Raw genomic sequence first — 24,897 nt, 5'->3', positions numbered from 1 at the left:
TAAATTAAAGCTAGCCTCTCTTACCTCAATCGTAAATCAAGAACTCATCAGCAGCAGAACTGGGAGTTTGTTCTCTCTTCAGTAATGCCTGTTGTTGTTCACTAGTCAATTGTTCTTCCAATTTATCGCTCATCAACGCATCCAACACCTTCATCGTCCTCTTCTTAGGCTTCGTCACACAATTATTAGTCTTCCCGAATCCACCAACACATATATTTCTCTCTTGATGTTTCTTCAACGCATCCAATCTCGCAAACTCCTTCCCACAATCACATTTACAATGCCTAGCCTCAAGATGTCCCTTCACGTGTCGATTCAAATCATGCTGCCTCACAAACCGTTTTGGACAATACATACATCCAAATGGACGATCACTTAAATGGGTCTGAATATGGGAACGCACATTATATCTTCTTGTAAATTTCTTACCACAATTCTTGTAAGTACATGTATATACTTTGTTTTCATCAGGACCTATCCAATAATTATCCAATTCCCCTGGAGGTAATAATGAGGTCTTCTTAACTCTTCGTCTAGGTGATGTGTCTTTGATTTGTTTCTGGAGTGTATTTTTCGATTCTGGGGAAATAACGGGACTCCATTCGATTTTCATTTTGTTTGTATTGTTCTTGACTGGGGTGGATGGGAGGAGAGGTTGGGCTCTTAAAGTAGCATTAGGATCTTCCACGGGTTCATATGGTGCTGGTATGGGCACTGGTGGGCGGATAGGACTGCTATAGAATCTATCTGGGGATGAATTAAGGGAAGATAGTTGAGATGTGAGGTTGTTATTGTACATTGGTGATGATTGGAGGTTGTAAGTCACATTTTGGACAGGAATTCTTAGCTGCTGTTGTGGCGACAGACTAAGATATTGAGTGTTATAGCCATTGTTGTTATCCGGGGGATCGGAGAAGAACTGTGACGTGTAGAAGTTAACCGCTTCATTTCTTAAACTTAAATGAACTGGCGATGGTTTGGGAGGTTGTTGAAATAATACAGGCCTACTTGGGGATGGTGAAGGAGCTTCTGGCGAGCCCTGCCAGTCAGAAGATGGAGGCGATGGAGGGGGTAAATATGTTGCGTTGAAGTTGGATTTATTTAATTGTAGTTTTCTGGCAGAACTATCGTCTTGGTAAAATTGTGTGAATTGTGGTTGTGCGCTTTGAACAGGATAGTTGACAATTTCAGCTTGTGGCTTGAATGGACTCTGTTGTTTTGCAGAGGGTCTTCTTTGTTGCGATGGTGGGACTGGTTCCTGTACAGGAATAGGAACATAACCCATACCTGGAGCTGATTGCGGTTTGTTGTTTTCAAAAGTACTTTCCTGTTCTAGTAATGGCGAAATATCGTCCACATAATTCTTTGGAGGTTGATTGTACAATTCCTGAAGATACTTGGCTGAGTAATTATTTATTACAGGCACCCTATTCTCTCTATCTGAAGTTGGAGACGGTGGGAACTTGTAAGCTTTGGGACTTGCATTTGTCACAAGATATTCATTCTGTTTAGCTGTTCTTGGTAACAGTTTGGGTCCCTTTTTTAAAAGAGAAGTTGGCGGTGGAGTTGAAATTGTTTCTTTCCTAATGGGAGACAGTTGGGGCATAAGGTGATTCCTGGTAATCTTGTTTTCTTCCTCAAATTCATCTTCTTCTAGAAGTAATATTGGTTTTTGTTCGAAATTAAGATCTAAGATTTCTTGACTTGGACCTTGTGCTTGGTGATGTTGAAAAGATGGTGTCATTGACTTAGTCATTAGTTCGCCTGGAGAGATTGATTTCCCGAAATCAATAGATTTCCCTCCTGACGCTTTGTATAAATCACCTGCTACACCAGTGATAGATAAACCTCGATTATGTTCAATAAAACCAAAGATTGCGGTACCACTTTGTTGTCTACTATGCCTATTTTGTTTACCATAGTTGTTGTTGTTATTATTGTTGTCTTGTTTTAGAAGGTAACCCGAGGGAACATCTAGATCTTGTAAACCTGATAATGTCTCATTGAATAAAAAGTCTATGTCATTTTGATTGTTGAAATATTCATCAAAGTTTTCATGAGGTAAAGGAATTGGTTTGGAATTGATTTCTTCAAAGATATTAATTCTGTCCATCTCGTCTTTGTCTCTTCTTATTTTCAAGGAATTGACCAAAGATGAGTTGTTGTTATTTTGTTAATCTCTTGTTATAAATGTTGAATGGGTATTCCACGGAAAAGAGAATAAGAATGGAAAAGAAATGGGGGCTTGAAATCTGTTGTTGTTGACTTGTTCAACCTATGTATGATGAAGAAACTATGATGTGGTAGTGGTTTGGAACTATTAAGGGGGGATAAATGAGGAAAAGTAAGAAGGAAGAAGGGAGGAAACGCAAGGCAACAAAAGAGAAGAAGAAGAAGAAAGGATCTCTGAAAATCCCAAATCTGAAGGATTTTTTTTTTCACAGCAATTGCCTAATGAGGAAATAGGTAAACAAACGTAATTAGTGCAACAAAAAATAAATGCACGATGCTGCACGGAGAACAAATTAAACAATTAACTTCACCAAGTTTCATAGATGCATCACCAAATCAAGACAGAAAGGAAATACTTTCAAGTAATTAAAGTAAAAAAGGTTAAAACCTTAGATTCTACTTGAGGCTTAGATGATGACAGGAAGTTTACCCTGTCATCTAAAGAGTCGTGTTCATTTCCTTCGTTGCAACCGCACGAATGTGACCAAATTATTGAGTCAGTATATTTACATTTATCCAACCGGGTTTGTGCTGCATATTCTTATTGTTGTAATTTATAATTAATGATAATGAGAGGATAATTCAAAATATGAATATTTTTCTTCAATTAGACTATGCGATTATAAAGAGAGAGAATAAATAATAAAAATAAACCAAGCCCTTTCTTGAATATCTGTACAAATGTCAAACGATGGGAGTGGGAGTTGGTGGGTGCAGGTGTTATAATTTATACAAAAATTTATTCTAACAACAACATTTTTCTTGGGTCTTCAATCAATTCCTTAATTGTCTTTAAGAAGGTAACAGCTTCACGACCATCCAAGACTCTGTGATCATAAGTCAAAGCCAAGTACATCATTGGTCTAGAAACAATTTGTCCATTAACAGTAACTGGTCTTTGTTTAACAGCATGTAAACCTAACACAGCAGTTTGTGGCATGTTGATAATTGGAGTACCATACAAAGAACCAAAAACACCACCGTTAGAAATAGTGAAAGTACCACCGGTCATATCCTCTATAGTTAATTTACCATCTCTAGCTTTCTTACCCAAGTTAGAAATTTCTTTTTCAATACCCAAGATAGATAATGATTCAGCGTTTCTAACAACAGGGGTAACTAAACCCTTTGGAGTAGCAACGGCAACAGAAATATCAGTGTAATCTCTGAAAACAAGGGTATCATTGTTTTCAATGGCAGCGTTAACAGCTGGAATTTCTTTAGCAGCTAAACAAGAAGCCTTGGCAAAAGCACCCATGAACCCTAATTTAATACCGGTCTTATCGAGGAATTCATCCTTATATAATTTTCTCATTTCCATCAAGTTGGTCATATCAACTTCATTGAAGGTAGTTAATGAAGCAGCAGTGTTTTGTGATTCCTTAAGACGTTCCGCAATTCTCAATCTCATTCTATTCATCTTGACTCTTTCTTCGTTTCTAGAGAAGTTGGTGAAAGTGGCAGCACCAGATTCGGTCTTCTTTGGAGCTTCGGCTTTTGGAGCAGCTTCCTTCTTTGGGGCAGCTGGAGCAGCTGGAGCAGCAGCAGCTGGTTTGGATTCAGCCTTTGGAGCAGCTGGGGTGGCAGCAGCAGCAGCTGGGGCTTCTTCCTTCTTTGGAGCAGCAGCAGCACCACCAGCTGGAGCATCACCTTCTTCAATCTTAATAATTTCTTGGCCAACTTCAACAGTATCTTCGACGGCAACTAAGAATTCAGTAATAGTACCAGAAACTGGGGCATTGACTTCAACATCAATTTTATCGGTTTCAATAGTGGCAATGGTTTCATCTTGTTGTACAAATTCACCAATTTCCTTGTTGAAGGCAGACAAAGTACCTTCGGTGATGGATTCAGCCATATCTGGGACCTTCACAGTAATGGAAGCATAACGCTTGAAGTTCAATCCATTGGTTTGTCTATTTATAGATCTATTAGAAGGTTGTGATTGAATGTGAATGGATCTGGTTAATGCAATGTTGGCAACTTTCAACCCGGAGGTGGATAAAGCTCTAATTGGAGCACGTTTCAAGGATTGTTTAATACTTCTAGACAACATGATGGTTGTGTATTTATAAGTTGAAATATAAGATATGGAGGGATGGGGATCTAGTTGAATACTTAATTCTAGAAAGAAGAAGATTATAAATTCCAACCGGTGTTGTGTGTATTTCGAAAAGAATTTTATGTCAATTCAGTGGAGACGCAGCGAAGAGACTACCGGCCCAAAATTTGGAAAAGTTTTTTATTTTCCCCAAGAAATTCAATTCCGGTAGTCAACCAATTCCGCCGAATCTTTTGTCTCCATACAAAATTAAGTTTTTCCATCACTTTAATTGGATGAGAACCCCGGAGAATGTCGGTGGTTTTTCGTTGAATTTTGCTTACCCTCGAAAATCAAAATTAAACGGCAAAGTTAACACTAGCGAGCATACTCATCGCCTTCTTATAACCCATGTTTTTGCGACATAGCCCTAGTTTTGATTTTACAAGTATATACGAATGTTTACGTGTCACCTTTCATTATGAATAGGCAGACTTCTTGATTAGTGGATTGCTATTAGCATTGCAATTATTGTCATACGTAGAATCTTCCAGGCAACTCCGAAACAAGTCTCCGATTATGCCGGGCTTCGCATTGTTCTTTTTGCCGTTGTTGATTTCCCCCTCCTTTTGCCAACAATTCTTTACTATACTCAGGTTGAAACTCTCGTACAGATACGACGTAAGAGAAGGAGGGGGGTGGCGATCGTTGCTACTCTACGATACCTATCTTAAACAATTGGGGGTAATGATTGCCAAATACAAAGAAATTCCCTGAGTTTTTTTAGATCGGCCTGCCCCAAAAAAAAATTCCTCGTTTAAGATTTGGGAAAAAAAATTGTCGCTGTCAAACAGTTTTCCAACACTCAAAAAATTGAAATATGAACAATTTCATGATCCTATAAGTGTAGGTTGAAGAAATTGACAAAAATAATGAAGGATGCGAGGTTCGAACTCGCGCGGACACTGTCCAGTAGATCTTAAGTCTACCGCCTTAGACCACTCGGCCAACCCTCCATTTGTTGAAATTAAAATATTCCTCGAAATCAACTCATAATATTTGGTTTTGCGACACATTTTTTTCCTTTTTCAACTTTTGTGTAAGTTTATAAATATTTTTGATTTCTTTTGTCACCTCGAGTTCTCCTTGTGTTGGAATATCGTCTTATTTATTATTGGAATGTCTATCTTGCTTATTACTATTTCCTATGTTTAATATGAAGCCTAATTCAAAATCTGACGTTCCACCGAAATGTGGTTTCAAAATGGTTGCGAAAAAAATTTCAGTCTCGGCGAAAAAATTTCAGTCGATGAGATGAGTCAACAACTGTGAAGAGTTGTTGAGAAACAACATCAACCTGCCTGAACTTTCCCAAGGAGAAATTTGGGAGTAAAAACGTTTCGCGCTTTGTTTACCCTAATCTTTAGGAACTAACCCTAGCTGGAGATCCTTCTGAAGGGATGTTTTCTTCCCTTCTCTTGAAGTGTGGTGGGGCACGTGGAAACAGTAGGAAATAGTAGTCATTTCTTGACCACGATTTTACAAAAACCATACAATATCACTCTCTATTACACGGTACCTAGCAAGATATGCAACTTGAGTATATACAGACAACTTTTTTAGATTTTCGATAGATTTCCCAAGTCGAAAATTACAAAAATTCAACCAAATCAATTTCTATACACTTTTCAACCATTTTTACCATCAATATCAATCCAGCTCATCATATATAGCTTCGGGATGTGCAAAAAAAGAAGTGGAAGCCCGACGCGGGGGTCGAACCCGCAACCTTTTGATACCTCTCAAGATATTGATCTTAAAAGTCAAACGCTCTAGCCATTGAGCTAGCCAGGCAACTTCGTGCTTGAAAAAAACGCCGGGATCTTTGTGTCAATTAAAACAAAGAAATTTTTTGAAATTTTTTCTATTGCAGATTGGATGTTTATCACGTGCCGACGCTTCCGGAATAATTAACCGGAAAAAATGTTTGACACAATTGGGGTTGCAAAACACTTAGGTAGTCCAGCAATACTGGGACCTATTGTTTTATAAATTGTGCATTAGTAGGAGAAGGATTTAATTCTCTTTTGGGGCAATAGAAAGGTATTGATTTTGTAATCATTCTTGATGAAAAGGTTAATGTCAACCCCTTGTTTTTAGAAATATTAATTTTTAGTTTAGTTTTCCACCAAAAACTCTCCAAATTAAACAACTATAAAAATCAAGCAACATATCTTTATAAACTAAAAGTCTTGTACCATTAGTGAACCATACTAAATATGATATATTTACATGGTCTTATAGAAACTATTAGATTATAAATTATCTACGATTCGCTGTCTCCAATTCTCGCACCGTAGTGATGGCTGCAACTTTGATATAAATTCTTCTATTGCGAAAAAACCACATTCTCCTTGACCACTTGTCTTCTTCTCTTTAACCAACATCAACAAATATGTCTCAATCATCAAGGTTAAGTAGTCTATCTACTAAGCCAAAAGCCAAATTATTGTCCACTAATGAGTTTTATAATCTCAGTAGAAGGATGAAGAAAATCTACTTCAAGGGTTTATTTGAAAAAGATCAGTTTAGCGCCCGAGTGATTTCCAAACATGTTCATACGCGCACCACGACTCCAAGACGAATGGTAAATTTCTTTTCTCCCACATATCACGACCCAGTTGGCGACCATCTACCCAATGAAATACAATACCTATTATTTTTCATGGGTACCAATGAAGATTTGGAAAGGGAAAATGCTGTTGTTGTCGAAACAAACTCAACCCAAACGGGAAACAACGAGGAGAACACATCTAGGCTTTTACTATTTGGAGAGGGAGAATCTTCTACTACTACCGCTAACAACCTTGATAAGATCTTAGTTGCTACTAATGATGAGAACATACAAGACAACCAGGTTGAATCAACAATTAATAAATTAAAAAATTCAGTGGGTGCCAACATTTCCTTTAATTGGAACAAAGCCAAAGTACATTTCAAGCGAACAAATTCGAAAATGCAAAACTCAAGAATTGTCAAAAGCATGTCAAGAGTGTTAGCAAAATATGAGGAAACCTTCCGTTTGTCCAGTGAAGTCAGTTCTGATTCCTTTCGAGACGAAAACACCTTTGATGGTATCAATAACGAACCAGGTAGTTTCAATACAACAGATTCACGTACTAGTTATCCAAAGCTTATTCGCCGATCCCAAAGTGCACCCGTCCCCCTTTCCAATTCCCTATATTTTCAACACCAATACCCTATAAGTGTCAGTGCTCTGATTCATGATGAAGGCCATGAAAATGAGGGTTCCGCAATAGATTCCAATGGACAACATTCATATTACACTGCTTTGGAATATCAGAAAGGTAAGTATCAACCTCCATCTTCATGGGATTCCTCCCAGAGAAATCGCTCCCTAAGAATTGTTTTGGGTGTTCAATCTGAAGAATATAACATTGGCCATTTGGTTATGCAATAAGTATTGGCTGGTGATATGGATGGCTATAAAGTGTGGAATGGGAGGTTACTCTCCTATGCCTTATTCTCTTTTTTAGCTTTTAATAAATAGTATGCGTTGAAACAAGAATCTCTTTAGTAAATTTTCAAGCCTCTATCTAAGAGCTGATGAACGATAATTGGCAACATATGTATTGCACACCTCCAACTAATACACATCTGCTTAAATAGTTGAGATAAAATGGTTGCAAATTATTTTTTCCAGTAGTTAGTTGGGGCGATTCAGCAAAAACAATGACTGCTATAATTAGAAAGACAAATTCTTATACTGAATGACTGCATTTTTAGAAAGACAAATTCTCAATTGAGGACGGGGTGTACCTTTCGTCATAACATACATTTGTAGATTTCACAATACTGGTCTACCTCTTGGATTGCAGATTTATTTGTCTTTTAATATTACGGAATAATTAAAGTTTTGCAGCCAAAAATAGTCGATAAGATAGAGATAGATTCCTTGGCTGTATCTATACAGGGAAGGCTATGATTTATAATTTACCAAAATAGAGAAGCTTAATTTATAATTATTACAATATGATATGAATTTAATATGCAATTAGCCATAATAATAAATAAATAGATCACAATAAAAGATTCTTCTTTCTTTAGTATTGATTGGCTGTTTACCCTTTCACTATTTTTCAGTCTTTTCTCTCCATATTTTTGAACGGTAAAAAGGTTTGAAAATTATCGACAGGGTAAAAATCAAGCCAAAGAAAACTCACGACAATCGTTCTCAATATTCAATTGAAATCTGGCAATATCTTGAAATTTGGCTAATTCTTCTATAAATTCTGATACGACGGGATCGTACGTTCTAAGAATGTTTTCAACGTACTGCTAGAAACACATATCGTTTTATAATCCTCTTTTTATGCAGTGGTAGACACAATTGGGCCATTGATTACCTTTTTCAAGAATTTAATGAAAAGGCTCTGATACGTGTAGTCTTTCGCTTGTCGCTGGCAGCAACATCTCCACATGTGTTTCTGTGTTTGCTTGGAATTTGAGGTTCAAATGATGGCCCTTTTCGATAGCTTACTTTCTCAATGAAAAAGGCTCTGATACGTGTAGTCTTTTGCTTGTCACTGGCAACAGCATCTCCACCCGGGTTGCTATGTTTGCGAGAAAGTGGCACGGCGGGGCCTTGGGCCATCTCCATTTATGCCCCGCCGTGCCGCTCGTGCTATCGAAAAGGGCATTCGTGTGAAACTCAAGTCCAAGCAAGCACAGAAAAACCTGTGGAGATGTTCCTGCCAACGAACATAAGAAAAAGAATGAAATGCCAAGTATGAGAAGTCCTGTCCTTTGTTGTTGGATGACTTGTGAATTTTCCTAAACCATTTATCATGATCAATCTCACATCCAAACACGAAGCCTTTCCTTAAAAGCAAAGTATCTAATTCTAGATTTCAAATCACAACAATAACAATCAGCGACAGTGTGCCTAGGTCAAGCATTAAAGTTAAGCATCATTCAGAAATATTGAATTCTCAGAACTGAATCGTCTAGCTATATCACAATGTGCTCTGAGGAGTTCATCAACTTTAAAGTGTTATCGTCGAGTGGTGAATTCTCCAATGGTAAATTATGGCAATATTAGGGTAAGTTTTGTGATTCATATTCACTTCTACAACCTCTTGGATTCAATGTAGATTACCATAGGATCGATGATATTAAATGGAGATTTGATTCAATTTTTTAAAGCTAAATGTTGCCATTCTTACCCAATTGGCAACATAATGAAAAACCAATACAGCATTGCCTCACTGACTGATAATGGTGCCAGATTTCTTTGATCTTTTTAAGAGAAAGTGGAAGTTTCTTGTTGCGTCTTCCAGAAAGGAATTGAATTGAAAAATGACTAAAATCAAATGGAGCTTGGATTGCGAAAGAACCACCGAACTTCGATTTTATCCGTAATCGTTTCTTCTTTACTTTATTACCAACATTATTCCAAACAACTCAACCAAATATGTATTCCAAGATTTCAAACAGATTCCAAGGATCTAACAATTCCAAACCAAAATTGACCGCTAAAGAGTTTTGCAAACTCGATAGCACAGCAAAGAAAACGAAACATACTTCCGTGGATTATTTCACAAACACCAAACTGGCGCTAGAAAAATCAGCCAAGAGCTTCACCAAAAACAAACCACAGGTCCATCAAGTTCGTCAATTTATTGATTCTGCTACTGCTACTTCCATCACCAATTTAAAAGGTTCAGAAATTAAGTCACCTCCTGTTGAATCACCTGCTATTGAAACAACTTCATGAATTCCAGAATCTTGTCAGGTGAACATCAATTAGATACTATGTCGAAAGTTATGAAAAAGCAAACATGGGACGCTAAATCATCAAGGGATTTCCAATAACCTGCCGCTACCACCACTACCAACAATACAATCCATGGATAACGAGGTCAAAATTGATGAGGGAACTTAAGTTGCAAACTATTGAAAAGATCAGTCATTCATTTAGAACTAAATTTTTTATCAACTGGGACAAAACCAACATGCATTGCAAAAGGTTGAGAATCAATCGTTCCAAAGAAATCAAGACACTGCGGAGGTTCTTTTAAAGGGAGAACAAAGTTGCGATCTATTGGGAATTGGAAATACCATTGATGACATTGCCATGGAACCAACAAGAAAACCTGTTGCTCCATTGACAACATAAAATATCATAAATTTAGTAACACTAAGGGGCCTACAGATGATTTATTCATATCTACCAAAGGCATCAAATGTGAACAAAGGATGTATGGAACTGACTTGGACATCGGTCCGAGTATACAATTTTTACCTTCTAGCCATCCAAATTTTTGAACTGACTATTCCCAAGGTGTACAAACCCACTGCCAGTTTTCCATTTATATCTCACCGCTCCAAAAGTATAAATACTTCGAAGCAAGACGAAGACTGTGACCACTCAGAATACCTCATAGATTTTTGTTCGGAAAAATTCGAAGAGTCTAGGGGCTCATGCTATACCAATTTAGAGGTTCGGGAAGTCACTTATCGATCTTCATCTTCTTTTTATTCAAGCATTGTGTCCATAAATTCAACATGGAATTGGCAATCTGAAGAAGACTCTATTGATACTTCGGATATGAAAATAGTTACTGAGTGGTGATCGGGATGGTAATAATAGTATGGGATTTAAATGGGAGGATACACGAGGTTGCTTTTTATTTGTTTGCTTATTTTAGTTTTTAGTAAATCATATATTTTTAAACAAGAAATTCTCTTTAGGAATCGTTTACGAATCTGACTAGGATTATGACAATGACAATGTGATAGATATTAACACAGATATTACCCGAATCAACTTTAACACTCCTTTTGAAGTAGCTCCGATAAAATCGTTGAATCAAAACTGGATATGTTTGTTGGGGACGAGTTAGCAAAAACAATGGTTGCAACTTTTGAAAATATCCCACAACTGTGAAATTAACCTTAATTTATACTCATTTCACCTTCATCTTATAACAAACGAAAGCATGTCTTTCCAAACTATTTCAAATACCTCCGAAGAAACTTCCAATTCAAAAGTACAATTATTATCTATGAAAGAGGGTTATAACCTCGATGGATGTATAAATTCTCAATTGCGAAAAAACCACAGAAATTCAATTTATGTGAGCTTCTTTCTTCTTCACTTTATATACGAATACAACAAACACTATAAATACAACAAAAATGACTTTCCAAACCGGTTCAAACAATTCATCTGATTCTTTCTTATCCATCAAGGAAATCTCCCAACTCGAACCCAAAATGAAGAAATTATACATTGCTGGATTATTCCAGAAAAATCAGGCAACCGCCAGATTTATTGCCAAATACCAAAAGGCAAAATTAAACTCAACAAATCCAATCACAATGACTGACTTCTTAGTTTTGTTATAAAGAACAAGAAAACATTCCCAAGAAGATTCACGACTTGCTTGTGGACATTGCTATGAATGAGGATTTGGAAAGTGACACAAGTACCACTGAAACATCAATTGATTTACAAACATCAGCAACTATTGCTTGAAAGACACATACAATGAACCTGAAGCCAAGTTACTAACCAAGGTTCATGCCTTATTTGTGTCAATTGCAATGAATGAGGATTCAGAAAGCAGCAAATCTCACTGACATAAACCCCACCGAGTTTCAAACTAGGCATAGTCCAAGCTTGGATTGTTTGGAGTAAAAGTTTCGTCTTTCTCCAAACCAAAACATACTCCAAGACAAGACTCCCACATATCAAACAAGGCAGCTCCTGTCGATATCACTGTAACTACGATTCCATTTTCACAACCATTTCATTAGTGAGCAAATCATTGATCACTTTTCAAGGCAATAGAACCTACAGAATGAGGACATATAAATTGTCCGTCGTTTTCATTGGGAAGCGATGAATTGTGCAATGCTGATTCTTTTACAGAAGATTTACATAATTCTCCCCTTCCCACTGAATCTCCGATACAATGTACAGTCTCTTCACCCTGTAAGTTGAAGAATCAAGAATACAATGAAGTGATGCTGAATGCAGTAAACCAACCAACATATATCTTTCTCAAAAAACCACCATCAGAATTATTGGATGAGGAAAACCATATTAACTGTTTTCAATTTCTGACCATTTGAACCAGAGAATGGAGCACCAAAATAGCAACATATCAATAACTTCAGCAACTTTTGAATAGGTTATTCTGATATTAGAAAACATCCTTGAGACTTGAAACCAAACCAGCAGACTACAATCAAAATCTTGTAGAGCCAATTGTTTCCTTAGTATGAAGACCACCTAATTAGAATCTTTTATGAATTTCTCAATCCATTCAACTTGATTATATAAATTGGTTGTAAAAGATTAAATAAATTGGTTGTAAAAAAAGTAAATTGGTTGTAAAAAAAAATTGAATTAAATTTTGGTTGTAAAAAACGTTTGGTTGTAAAAAATTGAAGGTTTATTTTTTATTCAATATTTTCTAATGGAGATTGCCGTTTGCTTTGGTGCCTTACCTTTTCCATCCCATTACATTAGAAATGTTAATACTTTGGACAAAGATGAAAAGTAAGAAGACGTGGAATCCAATTGAAGAATCAGAAGTAGTGAGTGATTCATAGTGCGCTAATTTCCAGGGTCAAGAGGAAGTCAATTTGCAATCTCCGCCTTTTCCCCATTCTTTTCAATCGGTCCATAGTGACGATTGGAATGGTTTGAGATTAAGGATACTTTTAATTTCATTCACTTTATTTTATATTTTATCTTTTTGAAACAACAAGTTCTGTTTAAGTTTATCAATTGTCTTACCCTCGGACTAAGCCAAACTGTGATACTGGGTAGCGCACTCATTTATTCGTAGGTACTTTATGAGGGAGATGTATTCTACATAATCTTTCTTTCTCGGACACATTACCTAGATCTTAAATCCGGGAAATAGCCTAACTCCATGAGAAGCATAAGGAGTCTATATCCCCTTGAATGACTCCGTGATATTTATTTTGTCAGGCATATAGAAAGTAAGAAAAAGGGTATATTTTCTCGCATTTTAATCTCCGAAACAATATTTCCGGATTAACCACCCCATCCTAAATCATTTACGCTTTATCCCCCCAGCCAACTCGTACCAATGGTTTTTAGTGAGTATACAACCCAGTCCTGCTGGTCTTGGACTCTCACACTACTTATGTTGCTTTTATCATACACCTAAGTGCCTATAAAAGGTTTTTACCATTTCTACAGAACGTTATGCCCTATATGTATCAGAGGGTCAGTATCAGTTTATATATTATCGTTTATAATTTTAGTGTATAATCTAATCGATACCGTTTAAAGAAAAAAAAAAACATAAGATGGCTTCTTATTGATGATGGGTCATGCTAGAAATTTGAATTACTAATTGAACCCGTACAGGGTCATGCGAATGATATGTACTTAGTAAGCATTAGAATGTAAGATATTATATTTATGTGTTATTGACTCGTGGTGAGTGTAAACAGCATGGTGTAGTTTTTTGACCCGGGAAAAACAGGGATTTATTTTTTTTGTTGGATCGGTGTGTCGCTCCTTTGTATTGTCTCCTTTTAGTTTAAAACTGCGGGATGTCGGACAAGAGTGAAACATTTTTTTTTTCCTTTCATTTCAACCAAACAGTTTCCATCGAATTTAAAACTTGATTGAAATTTCTTTCAGGATTTCTTTTCCACTCAATTTACACCAACCACTTATTTAAATATTACCCCATAAAGATGTTGAGATCATTCACTTCTAAGTCTTTAAACGGTCAATCCCAAAGATTGGCTCAATTTGTCAGATTTGCTTCCACCAAATATGATGTCGTTGTCATTGGTGGTGGTCCAGGTGGTTATGTTGCTGCCATTAAAGCTGCTCAATTAGGTTTGAACACCGCTTGTATTGAAAAGAGAGGTGCTTTAGGTGGTACTTGTTTAAATGTTGGTTGTATTCCATCTAAGTCTTTATTAAACAATTCTCATTTATATCATCAAATTCAACATGAATCTAAAGAAAGAGGTATTGCCATCAATGGTGAAGTTTCAGTTGATTTCCCAAGATTAATGGCTGCCAAGGAAAAGGCAGTTAAACAATTAACTGGTGGTATTGAAATGTTATTCAAGAAGAATAAGGTTACTTACCACAAGGGTGAAGGTTCTTTTGTTAACGAAAAGACCGTCGCTGTTAAGCCAATTGATGGTTCTGAAGCTTTTGAAGTTGAAGCCGATCATTATATCGTTGCCACTGGTTCCGAACCAACTCCTTTCCCAGGTATTGAAATTGATGAAGAAAGAATTGTTTCTTCTACTGGTATGTTATCTCTTAAGGAAATCCCAAAGAGATTAGCTATTATTGGTGGTGGTATTATCGGTTTAGAAATGGCTTCTGTTTACTCCAGAATTGGTTCTCAAGTCACTGTCATGGAATTCCAAAATGCCATTGGTGCCGGTATGGATGGTGAAGTTGCCAAACAATCACAAAAACTCTTAGCTAAACAAGGTTTAGATTTCAAATTAGGTACTAAGGTTACCAAGGGTGTTAGAGATGGTGATATTGTTAAGATTGAAGTTGAAAACGTCAAGAATGGAAAGATTGAAGAATTAGAAGCTGATTGTTTATTAGTTGCCATTGGTAGAAGACCATACACTGAAGGATTAAACTTGGAAGCTGCTGGTTTAGAAAAAGACAACAGAGGTAGATTAGTCATTGATGATCAATTCAGAACCAAACATGACCACATTAGAGTTATTGGTGATGTTACTTTTGGTCCTATGTTAGCTCATAAGGCTGAAGAAGAAGGTATTGCTGCTGCTGAATACATCAAACACGGTCATGGTCATGTTAACTATGCCAACATTCCATCTGTCATGTATACTCATCCAGAAGTTGCTTGGGTTGGTCTTAATGAAGAACAATTAAAGGAACAAGGTATTAAATATAAGGTTGGTAAATTCCCATTCATTGCCAATTCAAGAGCTAAAACTAACATGGACACTGACGGTTTCGTTAAATTCATTGCTGATGCTGAAACTCAAAGAGTCTTGGGTGTTCATATCATTGGTCCAAATGCCGGTGAAATGATTGCTGAAGCTGGTTTAGCTTTAGAATATGGTGCTTCTACTGAAGATATTGCTAGAACTTGTCATGCTCACCCAACCTTATCTGAAGCTTTCAAGGAAGCTGCTTTAGCTACATTCGATAAGCCAATCAACTTCTAAGTACACTTAGATAAAAGGAATATTAAGTAAATAATGTATAGTTTTCATGTCAGATATAAATAAATTATTCAAGTAAGATCTAAAGTTTATATGTGCGACATTTCATTGATGTCGCATTTTAAATGTCGCACCTTTAGAAAGTTTTTCAGAACTTTTCAATTGGCAGCAGTATGAAAATTTTTTTATAAACCAAAGCGGATTCAAATCAAACAAGTTACAACTCTCTCTATAGAACCCAAAGCAAGAAGATGCCGCAAAATTTAAAGAATTTTAACATCAATAGGGCGCTACAAAGAAACACAATTCAAAAGAATTTGGCTGCCAACTTAATTCGTCATGAATATATCGTCACCACCAGTGCAAAAGCCAAAAAAGCCAAACCATTCATCGAATCCTTTTTAACCGATGCCATTAAACAAGCAAAAGATGTTCAGACATTACCCGCAAAAGAACAATTCAGTAAATTTAGAGCAATTAATTATTTACAACCACCTGATAGAGTTGAATGTGGGAATAAGATCATAAATGAGATTGCTGATAGATATCCAAATAGAACCACTGGTTTTACTCGTCTTATAAAATTAGAACCAAGATTAGGGGAAGATAAGGCAAAAATGTCGGTGATAGAGTTGGTTGATTCTGATTATGAGATTAAGTTTTGGTATACTGCCAAAGTAGTTGCTAGAATGGAATTACAAAACATTGCCATGGATGATATTACTGAATTGAATGTTAAGAAATTGACTGAGAAGAGAATTAATGGGGAAGAAAGGTTCCGTGATGCGGTTGAGACTTGTAAAGTTGAATTCTTTAAGTATAATAAAGAAGTGGGAGAAGTTGAAGATGAAGCAATTAAAGAAAATTTGAAGAATTTTAGAGCAAATATGGAATATCATGGTGGTTCTTTGAAGGGGACTTTACTTGTGTCTAAGAAACATCCTACTATTCCTAGAGAATTGAAATCTGATCCATCTGTTATTCCACCATCTCCTTTCTTGACTCAAAAGAAATAATTGTATATCTTTTAATTATTTGTACATAGTAATAATAAACCCTTTAGTCATTTAGTCCAGATGGCCGTAATTGCTCGATTGGGAAGATATCTCTTCCGAAATGCCCATATGTGTAAACTCCTCTCGTTCCGGATAGAACCCTTATTCTCCACACCACCAATATCAAATTCCCATTGAAAAAAAAAAAGATCTATAAAAACCCAAACAAAAACACACGAAATCACGAAACTAAACACAACCAACACCCACAACAATTCTATCAATCCCTTATAATGTGGTTTTCCAAATCAAACTTCCCGACAGAAGGCAAAACCGCTCTTATAATCGGCGCCTCACAAGGACTAGGAGCAGAATTAGCATTACAACTCTATAAAAAAAATTGTTCAATAATTCTCGTTGCCCGTACCCAAACCAAACTCGAATCCCAAATCCAAAGAATCAAACAAGCAGCCCCGGAAAGCAAGGCACAATTTTTGACATATATAGTCAATGATGCATCCAATTATGAATCCTGTGTCGAATTATGGAAGGAGATTGTGGAAATCCGTCAATTGGATCCTGATATTATCTTTTGTTGTGCTGGTAGTTCTGTGCCGAAACTATTTGCTGATTTGACGGGGAGGGATATCAAACAAGGAGTGGAGACTAATTATTATACGGCCGTATATCCGATCCATGCGGGGTTTAAGGCGGTTTTGGCGCTGAATCCAGGATTGAAATGTTATGAATATAAGAAGAGACAAATTATTTTGTTTAGTTCCGTGGTTGGGTTTTACCCATTTATTGGATATTTACAATATGCCCCCGTTAAAGCCGCGTTGGAATCTTTGTCGATTATTTTGAGACAAGAATTGGGGCCATATAATTATAGAGTCTCGTGCGTATTTCCTGGGAATTTCATGAGTGAAGGGTTTTTGGAGGAACAGAAGACAAAACCCGAGATTACAAAAAAGATTGAGGGTCCCAGTGAGGCCATTCCAGGTGATGTTTGTGCTGGGATGATTATTGATCAGTTGAGTAAAGGGTATGATACTGTGACTACTGATTTTATTGGATGGGTGCTTGGGTGTTCGGTGTTGGGAGTTTTGCCTAGACAATGGGGGTTCTTTCAGGTGATTGTGAGTTTTTTGTTTCTGATTATTGCTCCGATTGCTAATTGGGTGGTTTATAGAGATGTGGTTGCATTCTTTAGAAAGAGGGAAGAGAATGAAAGTGAAGATACAAAGAAAGATGATTAGGTTTCTATACTTTTTATACATATGTCAACTATTTATATATATATGACAACTATTTCTATTACACATATGGCAAAACCATCTCTGTATATCATAGTTACGCTATTTCTTTAAAGAATCGACAGCTTTCACTACCAGTTTATCCAATTCAACCCCCCATTGATACCAATTAATACTATATATCCAATTCACCATAGTTATAATCTCATCATTCCAAATATCTTTACAAGTTTCACCAAAACTAACACGGCCAGTAGTAGTAATATGTGAACTAATAGGTTCCAAAGGTTTTTGTAAATCTTTATCACTAAGAATTCGATTATTTATTATATTTTCTGAAGTTCGTAATTGATGGGAAATAAATTGTTGATTTTTTTGAATATATTGTGAAGTATAATAGGTGATGGCGGATGTTAATAACACACCGCCTAAGAATCCATGAATTCTGCCTCCCATAGCTGCTATCTCTGTCCTGTTGGGCTTTTAAAGGTTCGAGATTGAAAAATTCAATATCAAACTCAAATGGCCAATGAAAAAAGTGAGAGCGAGAATTGTAGTATGAGATTACGACATTTAAAAAATGTCGCATGTCGTAATATGTAAACACTGTAAGGTGAATTGTATTATGCATTATTTACAGAGTGAAACTATGTACACTTGGGAGGGACGTAGCGGCAATCATTATTGTTCTGATTGCTCTACGTTTGCTTCTTCGATAACATTTGCAAGAGCTTTCTTTAAGAAAGGTATAACTTGAATATTATCTAATTTCTTTGAATTACCTGATTTTCTTAATTCCAAAACTTCTTCAATTGCTTCTTCAGTATCTTTTAAAAAGAAAGGCAATTGTTCAACTGGACCTATTAAAGGTAATTCAAATTTATAATCTGGATGCAAATGTAAAAATCTTGCTAATTTCAATTCGGCAATATATTCTAATCCTTTAATAAATTTAATATCAATATCTTTTTCCAAATCATAATCTTGTAAATCTGGTTGTATACCATAGAAAGCATATTGTAATCTAATTAATTTTTCATGATATTCATCAATTTCGTCTTCATTACATTTCACAAATCTAGATTTAAATTCTTGTAAATATTCTTGTTGTTGTTGATCTAATGTTTGTACTCTTTCATAAGCAACTTGTCTTTCCAATAAAACTTGCTTAATTCTCTTCATAGTCAAATGAAACTTCTTATCTAAATTAATAAATTGTCTAGCATCTTCATTTTCTAAAGCTTCAGATAATCTAACTTCTCTAGCAATTATATTACGTTCTTTTAAACATAAATACCATAATGTATGTAAATCCTCAAATGATTTCCTACGTAATTCAGACATGGCCCAACTCCTAGAATCTAAATCCAACTCCTCAGATTCTCTTAATGAACTAGTAGTTTGATTTCCTTGTGGGAAAAATTGCCAAAGTGGATGATCTGGTGATACTTCAAAATTCTTATGGGTGGGGACAATTGGTTCTCTTAATTTGATTTCTTTGAGGTTTTTGAAGGATAATGGTTTAGCCCTGGCACCGAGACTTGCGGTCTTCAGGAACTGCCTGATACAGGTACGTATACTACTACTCATTGGTCTGATTCGGAATGTTATGTATGAAAGCTGTACTGGTTGATTCTGATGAAGATGAAAAAAATTTTCAAAGCACTGAAAAATTTCTACGACATTGGATATTGGAGAGACATTTTAATATAAACGACATTGTTCCCAGTCAAAGATTTTGAAATTTCTTTACAATTGGAAGTAGGAAGAAGGAGAAGAAGTAGTGTAAAGTAACTAAGCAATGTCAGATAGAACAGAACAACAGCCACTTGATTTGATACGTTTTCAATTAGATGAATTAGTATTGGTTAAATTACGAGGTGCAAGAGAAATGAAAGGAAGACTTCAAGGATATGATTCTCATTGTAATATTGTTTTAAGTCAAGCAAAAGAATTTATATATTCTGAGAATGATGAAGAACCTTTGGTGAAGGATACTGAGATGGTATTTGTTAGAGGAGATTCTGTTATTTTGATAAGTCCTGTGTCTGAATAGGGCATATAGAGGCGTGCGTGTATAGAGGTGTTTTGTATAGTAGGAAATATATGTATTATTTATATACGAAAGGTTTTATTATCCTTCCATCTCTATATCTACTTGTTGGTCTTCTTCTAAGTCGTGTGACGGTGGTGGGGATTGTTCATTTATAATAATTTGACTGATGATTTCAATTTTGGATGCCATTTTATTCCAATTTTGTTTTAATTCATAACCTTCTTGATTTAATGAATTTATTTGATTAATAGTTGTAGCTATTAATTCATCATATTCATCAATTGTTGATTGAGTTGAAATTTCATGTAATGAAGATTTATTTAATCTATAAATCATAGAATCNTCAATTGTTGATTGAGTTGAAATTTCATGTAATGAAGATTTATTTAATCTATAAATCATAGAATCATCATCTTCTGGTTGATACTCAAATAATCGAGTATTATTCTTTAATGATTCTTCAACATTTAATGAATCAGTAATATCATTAAATAATGTAACTAATTGTTCCTTTGTAAATTTCAATGAACTTAAATCAATCTTGGTTGAAGTTTCATAATCAATTGGTTCTCTGGCAGTAGCACTACTGGCAGTGTATTGTTTAACTTTTAATGGATCTAAATTGTTATTAAAATTATAAACTAAATTTCTTAACTTTTCTAATAAAGGTTTTTGTATTTTTGTTATATTATTAATTTCATCCTTTAATTTATTTTGTTTAATTGTTAATGATTCATATTGATTATTAACATCATCTATAATTATACTTCCTTTTTGTTGTTGTTGTTGTTGTTGTTGTTTATGAATTATTAAGAAATTAGTTAATTCAATTAAATGTGATTTATATAATTGATACATTCTATCTAAATTGAATTTTAATTCATTTAATTGTAATTTAATATTAATAGAATTATTACTTTCTTGTTGTTCATCATTCTCTAATGGTTGTTGCTGTGATTGTATAATATCATTTGTTAATTTAAATAAATCTTGTCTTAATTTTAAATATTGATTAATTGTTTTATCATAGTATTTAACATGATTAGATACTGCATCTTCTATTAATCGTTGTTGTTTAGTTGTAACAAATGACATAACTCTCTACCCTTTGTTCTGTTTGTTTGTTTCGTATATTGGTTTTTAGATTATATAAATTCTAATATGTCTTCTATGATTATCTCTAAAGTTGTAACAGTAGAACAGTCTATAAGATTACAAGTGTAGTAGAAAGTAGTAACAATAATAAATAAATAAATAGTTAGTTCAGTGTAAGTTAATAAGAACTAATGAAGTAAGTAAGTTAGTAGTAATAGTAAGAGAAGAGAGGAAGAAAAACAAGTTAATTTTTCAGTGTAAGTAAATTTAATTAGCATGGTTTTTTTTGCACTGAAATCAATTTGGCTATACAATTATAATACAAACTATAAACAATGAAAACCTGTTCCTATTGAGTTAACTCAAAGGAGGTACCCACAAGAATGGCCAACAACCTACTAAACTATAGCCATCAACCTCTATTTATCATCTCGAACATATATATTAGAGAGCTACACCAGCCAATGTCAGAGGAAGCATTCAAACAGTTTAATAATTCACTATTTCATAAAAACGATTGGCAAGAAGGAAGCCATTTAAAACTCTAAATTCATGTAACATTCTAGGTTGTTTACTTAGGTTGGTCACTTACAACCTAGAATGTTACATGAGTTTAAAGTATTAAACCCCAACAACTAGGAGGGATTCTCAACCGTAAATATCATGGGACTAAGAGCCAGCCTTTATACCACATCCTAACTAATAAGTGAACAAACCTCAGCAATAAATATGTTAACTAAATCTCATCGTAATAATCGTTGGAGTTTAGTTTGTCACTACTCAGAATATTGTATTACAAAGCTTGTTTTTTCGTCCAATAAGTTGGTATTTCATAAGAAGACCGTATCCGCAGATTTGTTGAAATATCTTTCGAGTAGAATAAATAAAGGTTTCTTTATGGCTATTGTTGAATTAGTCGTTGGGCCATTCTTGTATGAGACTTTTAATGATATCATGCTATTAAGATATCCCAAATATCTTCCCGCTATTGAGTACCTCTATGTTGAATGAGAGTAAGTAGTAGTAGTAGTAGTAAGAAGTTGGAGCAGTAGTTGTATACAAGGTAGTAAGTAGTTAGTGCAGTTAATAATTAAAAAATTCCAGTAGAAAAAAGATTTCAATAAATTTTCAGTAAATAGCAATTAGAAATCTCTCTTCAAAACAAACGATTTTAGTATTGGCAATTTAAGCTATTAGCTGTATTAGAGTCTATCAATTTACTGTTAATATTATAGATTCCGAAGAAAGGATGAAAGAATCAATTGATGAATTATTGGATTGTCAATTATTTATAACTTCAATACAATCAATTACAAGTAACAATACCAATCAACTAATAGATTCATTAACAATTACTAAATCAATTAATTTACAATATGATTGTAAATATTCAACCAGATCCAATATATTGAATACATTATTAGTATATACTTATCCAACAACAATATCCTTATCATCCTTAATTAATTATGCCGAATTGTTAATATCTAAAGAAATAGAAGAATCAATAGATCCTCAAGAATATTTAAATTCATTACAACCTCCAATATCTATCCTGGATTCAACTTTAATCAAAACAACTCAAGACTTATTAATTGATATTAATTCTCAAACTCAATTATTATCATTCTCATTCAATGAATCACAATCATCAAATTATAATCTATTGAAATTCATTCAAGCTAAATCATTACATTTATCTAAATATTATAACCATGATTTAATACCTTCATTACAATCATTATATGAATCAGCACTAGCCATTGCATCAGATGGCAAGTTTAGAAAATGGTATCAAGGAATAATTCAACTGTATAATTATTATTGGAATCATTATGGATGTGTTCATCCTGAAGCTTCAATTGAATTTCATGAATATTTAAGAATTACATATTCCAAGAGATTTGATATATTTATTAAACCATTAGAAGATCCAAATAATTCAATTTCATTAGATAATTGGATGAAAAATGTTATATTACCTTTAATCATCTATAATAATAAAGATTTCACACAATTAAAACAATGGCTATTCCAAGCAGATTTACCAGGGGCAAAGACAAAATCATATAAATATCATATTTGGTTTATTACTTTTAAATCAATTATAAATAATAGCCAGGTTAATTATAATGATTATAAAGAACTTGTTGAATATGTTTTGGCGGGTTGTTATTATTATGGATTCAAGGAAGATTTGGATAAAGTATCTTCTTCTTCAATTGAATTAATTCGAATTTATGATTTTATTAAAGATACTTTGAATTTATTACCTACTCCTCCTTCAAATATAACAAATGAGATACCAGAAATAAACATTACGGATATCCCTCAAGATTGTCAATCATTAGATGAATTTATTAATCTATCAACCAACCCACTTAAACCATTATTTATTAATCCAACTGAAAATTCAATTAATGTTTTGAAAAATGCCATATTAACAATTGAAAAATTATTCCCGGTGAATAAACTTACATTAGCCAAATATTTTAAATTAAAATGGACAAGCAGTACAAGTCCAATTGATATTGAAAAAGAAATACTTAAAATTATATCAAATTTATCAACTTCAAATTATATTCAATTATTACAATTAGTTAAAATGTTCCAATCAGAATTTATTCCTTCTCAAGACAGATCAAATTCCATAAATAAAATAATCATTGAACGATTATTGTTCTCAAATTTATTTGAAATAATGATTGAATTTTATCAAGATACAAATATTGAAATAAATGAATTTTTTAAATTGATTGAAGATAAATTTTGGGATTCTTTTAATCATTCACTGAATCTAAATGAAAAAATCGGTTATTTAAATCATGCAAAACAATGTCTTGATATATTTGATAAATTATCCTTAGATCCTGAATTAAATCAAGAGAATCATCAATTAATTATTAGATTAAAACATTTATTTAAAGCGATTTATAATATGAAGAATTTTAAAATTGTAATTGAAAGAAATCAACCTTTTACTCCCCAACAATTGATTAATCGATTCACAAACCGAGATGATCAAGGATGTCTTGAATTGGTCACTTTGATATTGGAACAAAATCCAAAATCTTATTTAGCATTTGAAAAATTATATAAAATCTTAAATGATTTATTATTATTCTCCCCATCCACCAACAGCGCCACAACCAATGAATCTCATTATTATTTCAATAGGTTAAAAAGTGCATGTATAGAATCAGCCCTCATTGATAATAATTTCTCCTATGCCTATTCCCAAACCCAAGAATTATTCAATCATTATGGGCAATCACAAATTAATGAATTATGGCTAACTTTTTATCAAGTCGGGAAATATATCTCACCAAAATGGTTTGAAGATGAAGATAATGAAAACATAAAAAGAGATAGATTGGATATATTGTACAAACAGCGAGAAATCCTTTCAAAGACATTGTTATTGTTGCTGAAGAAAGAAGCAGTGGATGGAAAGGGGGAGGATAATAGTAAGATTATTTTAGATCAATGGGGGTCGATTAATAAACAGATTGAACAACTTCAAGAAAGTCGACAAGATAGGTATACAGCTGGGGATGGATCACCGGTGGTGGAGCGTGAACAAGTTAGGCATCATGACGGGAGAGAGAAGATGACAAGGAGCCAGCACCAGAGGCAGCCAACGGATAAGATATCGAATTTACTTGTGTCTGGATTAGGGTGGGCAATTGGTGCAAATAAGAGGTAGTTGTCGGAAGGCATAAAGGGCTTAATTTGATTATGTAGGAAAATAGGTAGTGTTTTGTATTTAGGCAACAAAAGACATCATATTATAGATTAATTTAGAGAGAGATAGTTTATAAGTAGTATTAAGTTAAACCTGAAAGAATGACTAATTGATTTAATTTTGACTTTCAATATGGAAAAGCTTTCAAAAGAGTGAAATCTCATTAGATTTCCACTTGTAGATAGCCGAATAGAATAGATTTACCATATGTTGCCAAAAATAAACTATAC

General features: G+C 34.3%; 12 protein-coding genes across 12 annotated transcripts; 7 read left to right on the top strand and 5 right to left on the bottom strand. All coding sequences in view use genetic code 12, as the record gives it.

Annotated features, from left to right (window-relative positions):
* Nucleotides 1-25: 25 nt before the first annotated feature.
* On the bottom strand, nt 26-2,113 carry ACE2 (DNA-binding transcription factor; the record flags this gene model as incomplete). The annotated part of the gene is made up of 1 exon (XM_049405576.1): nt 26-2,113. One exon carries the CDS (start codon nt 2,111-2,113, stop codon nt 26-28), a length of 2,088 nt encoding a protein of 695 aa, XP_049264823.1.
* An 858-nt stretch (nt 2,114-2,971) lies between these two features.
* Nucleotides 2,972-4,288, bottom strand: KGD2 (alpha-ketoglutarate dehydrogenase; the record flags this gene model as incomplete). Its single annotated transcript, XM_049405575.1, has 1 exon — nt 2,972-4,288. One exon carries the CDS (start codon nt 4,286-4,288, stop codon nt 2,972-2,974), a length of 1,317 nt encoding a protein of 438 aa, XP_049264822.1.
* Nucleotides 4,289-6,728: 2,440 nt separating this feature from the next.
* Nucleotides 6,729-7,754, top strand: J8A68_001884 (uncharacterized protein; the record flags this gene model as incomplete). Its single annotated transcript, XM_049405574.1, has 1 exon — nt 6,729-7,754. One exon carries the CDS (start codon nt 6,729-6,731, stop codon nt 7,752-7,754), a length of 1,026 nt encoding a protein of 341 aa, XP_049264821.1.
* A 2,013-nt stretch (nt 7,755-9,767) lies between these two features.
* Nucleotides 9,768-10,070, top strand: J8A68_001883 (uncharacterized protein; the record flags this gene model as incomplete). Its single annotated transcript, XM_049405573.1, has 1 exon — nt 9,768-10,070. The coding sequence occupies one exon, from the start codon at nt 9,768-9,770 to the stop codon at nt 10,068-10,070; it is 303 nt and encodes a 100-aa protein (XP_049264820.1).
* A 3,971-nt stretch (nt 10,071-14,041) lies between these two features.
* LPD1 (dihydrolipoyl dehydrogenase) lies at nt 14,042-15,523 on the top strand (the record flags this gene model as incomplete). The annotated part of the gene is made up of 1 exon (XM_049405572.1): nt 14,042-15,523. The coding sequence occupies one exon, from the start codon at nt 14,042-14,044 to the stop codon at nt 15,521-15,523; it is 1,482 nt and encodes a 493-aa protein (XP_049264819.1).
* Nucleotides 15,524-15,771: 248 nt separating this feature from the next.
* On the top strand, nt 15,772-16,536 carry MRPL8 (mitochondrial 54S ribosomal protein bL17m; the record flags this gene model as incomplete). The annotated part of the gene is made up of 1 exon (XM_049405571.1): nt 15,772-16,536. The coding sequence occupies one exon, from the start codon at nt 15,772-15,774 to the stop codon at nt 16,534-16,536; it is 765 nt and encodes a 254-aa protein (XP_049264818.1).
* A 272-nt stretch (nt 16,537-16,808) lies between these two features.
* Nucleotides 16,809-17,774, top strand: KSR1 (3-dehydrosphinganine reductase; the record flags this gene model as incomplete). Its single annotated transcript, XM_049405570.1, has 1 exon — nt 16,809-17,774. One exon carries the CDS (start codon nt 16,809-16,811, stop codon nt 17,772-17,774), a length of 966 nt encoding a protein of 321 aa, XP_049264817.1.
* A 99-nt stretch (nt 17,775-17,873) lies between these two features.
* J8A68_001879 (uncharacterized protein) lies at nt 17,874-18,227 on the bottom strand (the record flags this gene model as incomplete). The annotated part of the gene is made up of 1 exon (XM_049405569.1): nt 17,874-18,227. The coding sequence occupies one exon, from the start codon at nt 18,225-18,227 to the stop codon at nt 17,874-17,876; it is 354 nt and encodes a 117-aa protein (XP_049264816.1).
* Nucleotides 18,228-18,452: 225 nt separating this feature from the next.
* On the bottom strand, nt 18,453-19,361 carry J8A68_001878 (mitochondrial 54S ribosomal protein uL29m; the record flags this gene model as incomplete). Its single annotated transcript, XM_049405568.1, has 1 exon — nt 18,453-19,361. The coding sequence occupies one exon, from the start codon at nt 19,359-19,361 to the stop codon at nt 18,453-18,455; it is 909 nt and encodes a 302-aa protein (XP_049264815.1).
* A 211-nt stretch (nt 19,362-19,572) lies between these two features.
* On the top strand, nt 19,573-19,827 carry SMX4 (U4/U6-U5 snRNP complex subunit; the record flags this gene model as incomplete). The annotated part of the gene is made up of 1 exon (XM_049405567.1): nt 19,573-19,827. One exon carries the CDS (start codon nt 19,573-19,575, stop codon nt 19,825-19,827), a length of 255 nt encoding a protein of 84 aa, XP_049264814.1.
* Nucleotides 19,828-19,905: 78 nt separating this feature from the next.
* On the bottom strand, nt 19,906-20,922 carry J8A68_001876 (uncharacterized protein; the record flags this gene model as incomplete). The annotated part of the gene is made up of 1 exon (XM_049405565.1): nt 19,906-20,922. One exon carries the CDS (start codon nt 20,920-20,922, stop codon nt 19,906-19,908), a length of 1,017 nt encoding a protein of 338 aa, XP_049264813.1.
* A 1,249-nt stretch (nt 20,923-22,171) lies between these two features.
* Nucleotides 22,172-24,628, top strand: J8A68_001875 (uncharacterized protein; the record flags this gene model as incomplete). The annotated part of the gene is made up of 1 exon (XM_049405564.1): nt 22,172-24,628. The coding sequence occupies one exon, from the start codon at nt 22,172-22,174 to the stop codon at nt 24,626-24,628; it is 2,457 nt and encodes an 818-aa protein (XP_049264812.1).
* Between the last annotated feature and the right edge of the window lie 269 nt (nt 24,629-24,897).

The sequence above is a fragment of the Hemisphaericaspora subhashii genome (genome assembly GCF_019202705.1).
Source record: "Hemisphaericaspora subhashii strain CBS 10753 chromosome Unknown scaffold65, whole genome shotgun sequence".
Lineage (NCBI taxonomy): Eukaryota > Fungi > Ascomycota > Pichiomycetes > Serinales > Debaryomycetaceae > Hemisphaericaspora > Hemisphaericaspora subhashii.
The sequence above is the reverse complement of the archived record's forward strand: the minus strand, read 5'-3'. Positions and strand labels throughout refer to the sequence as shown.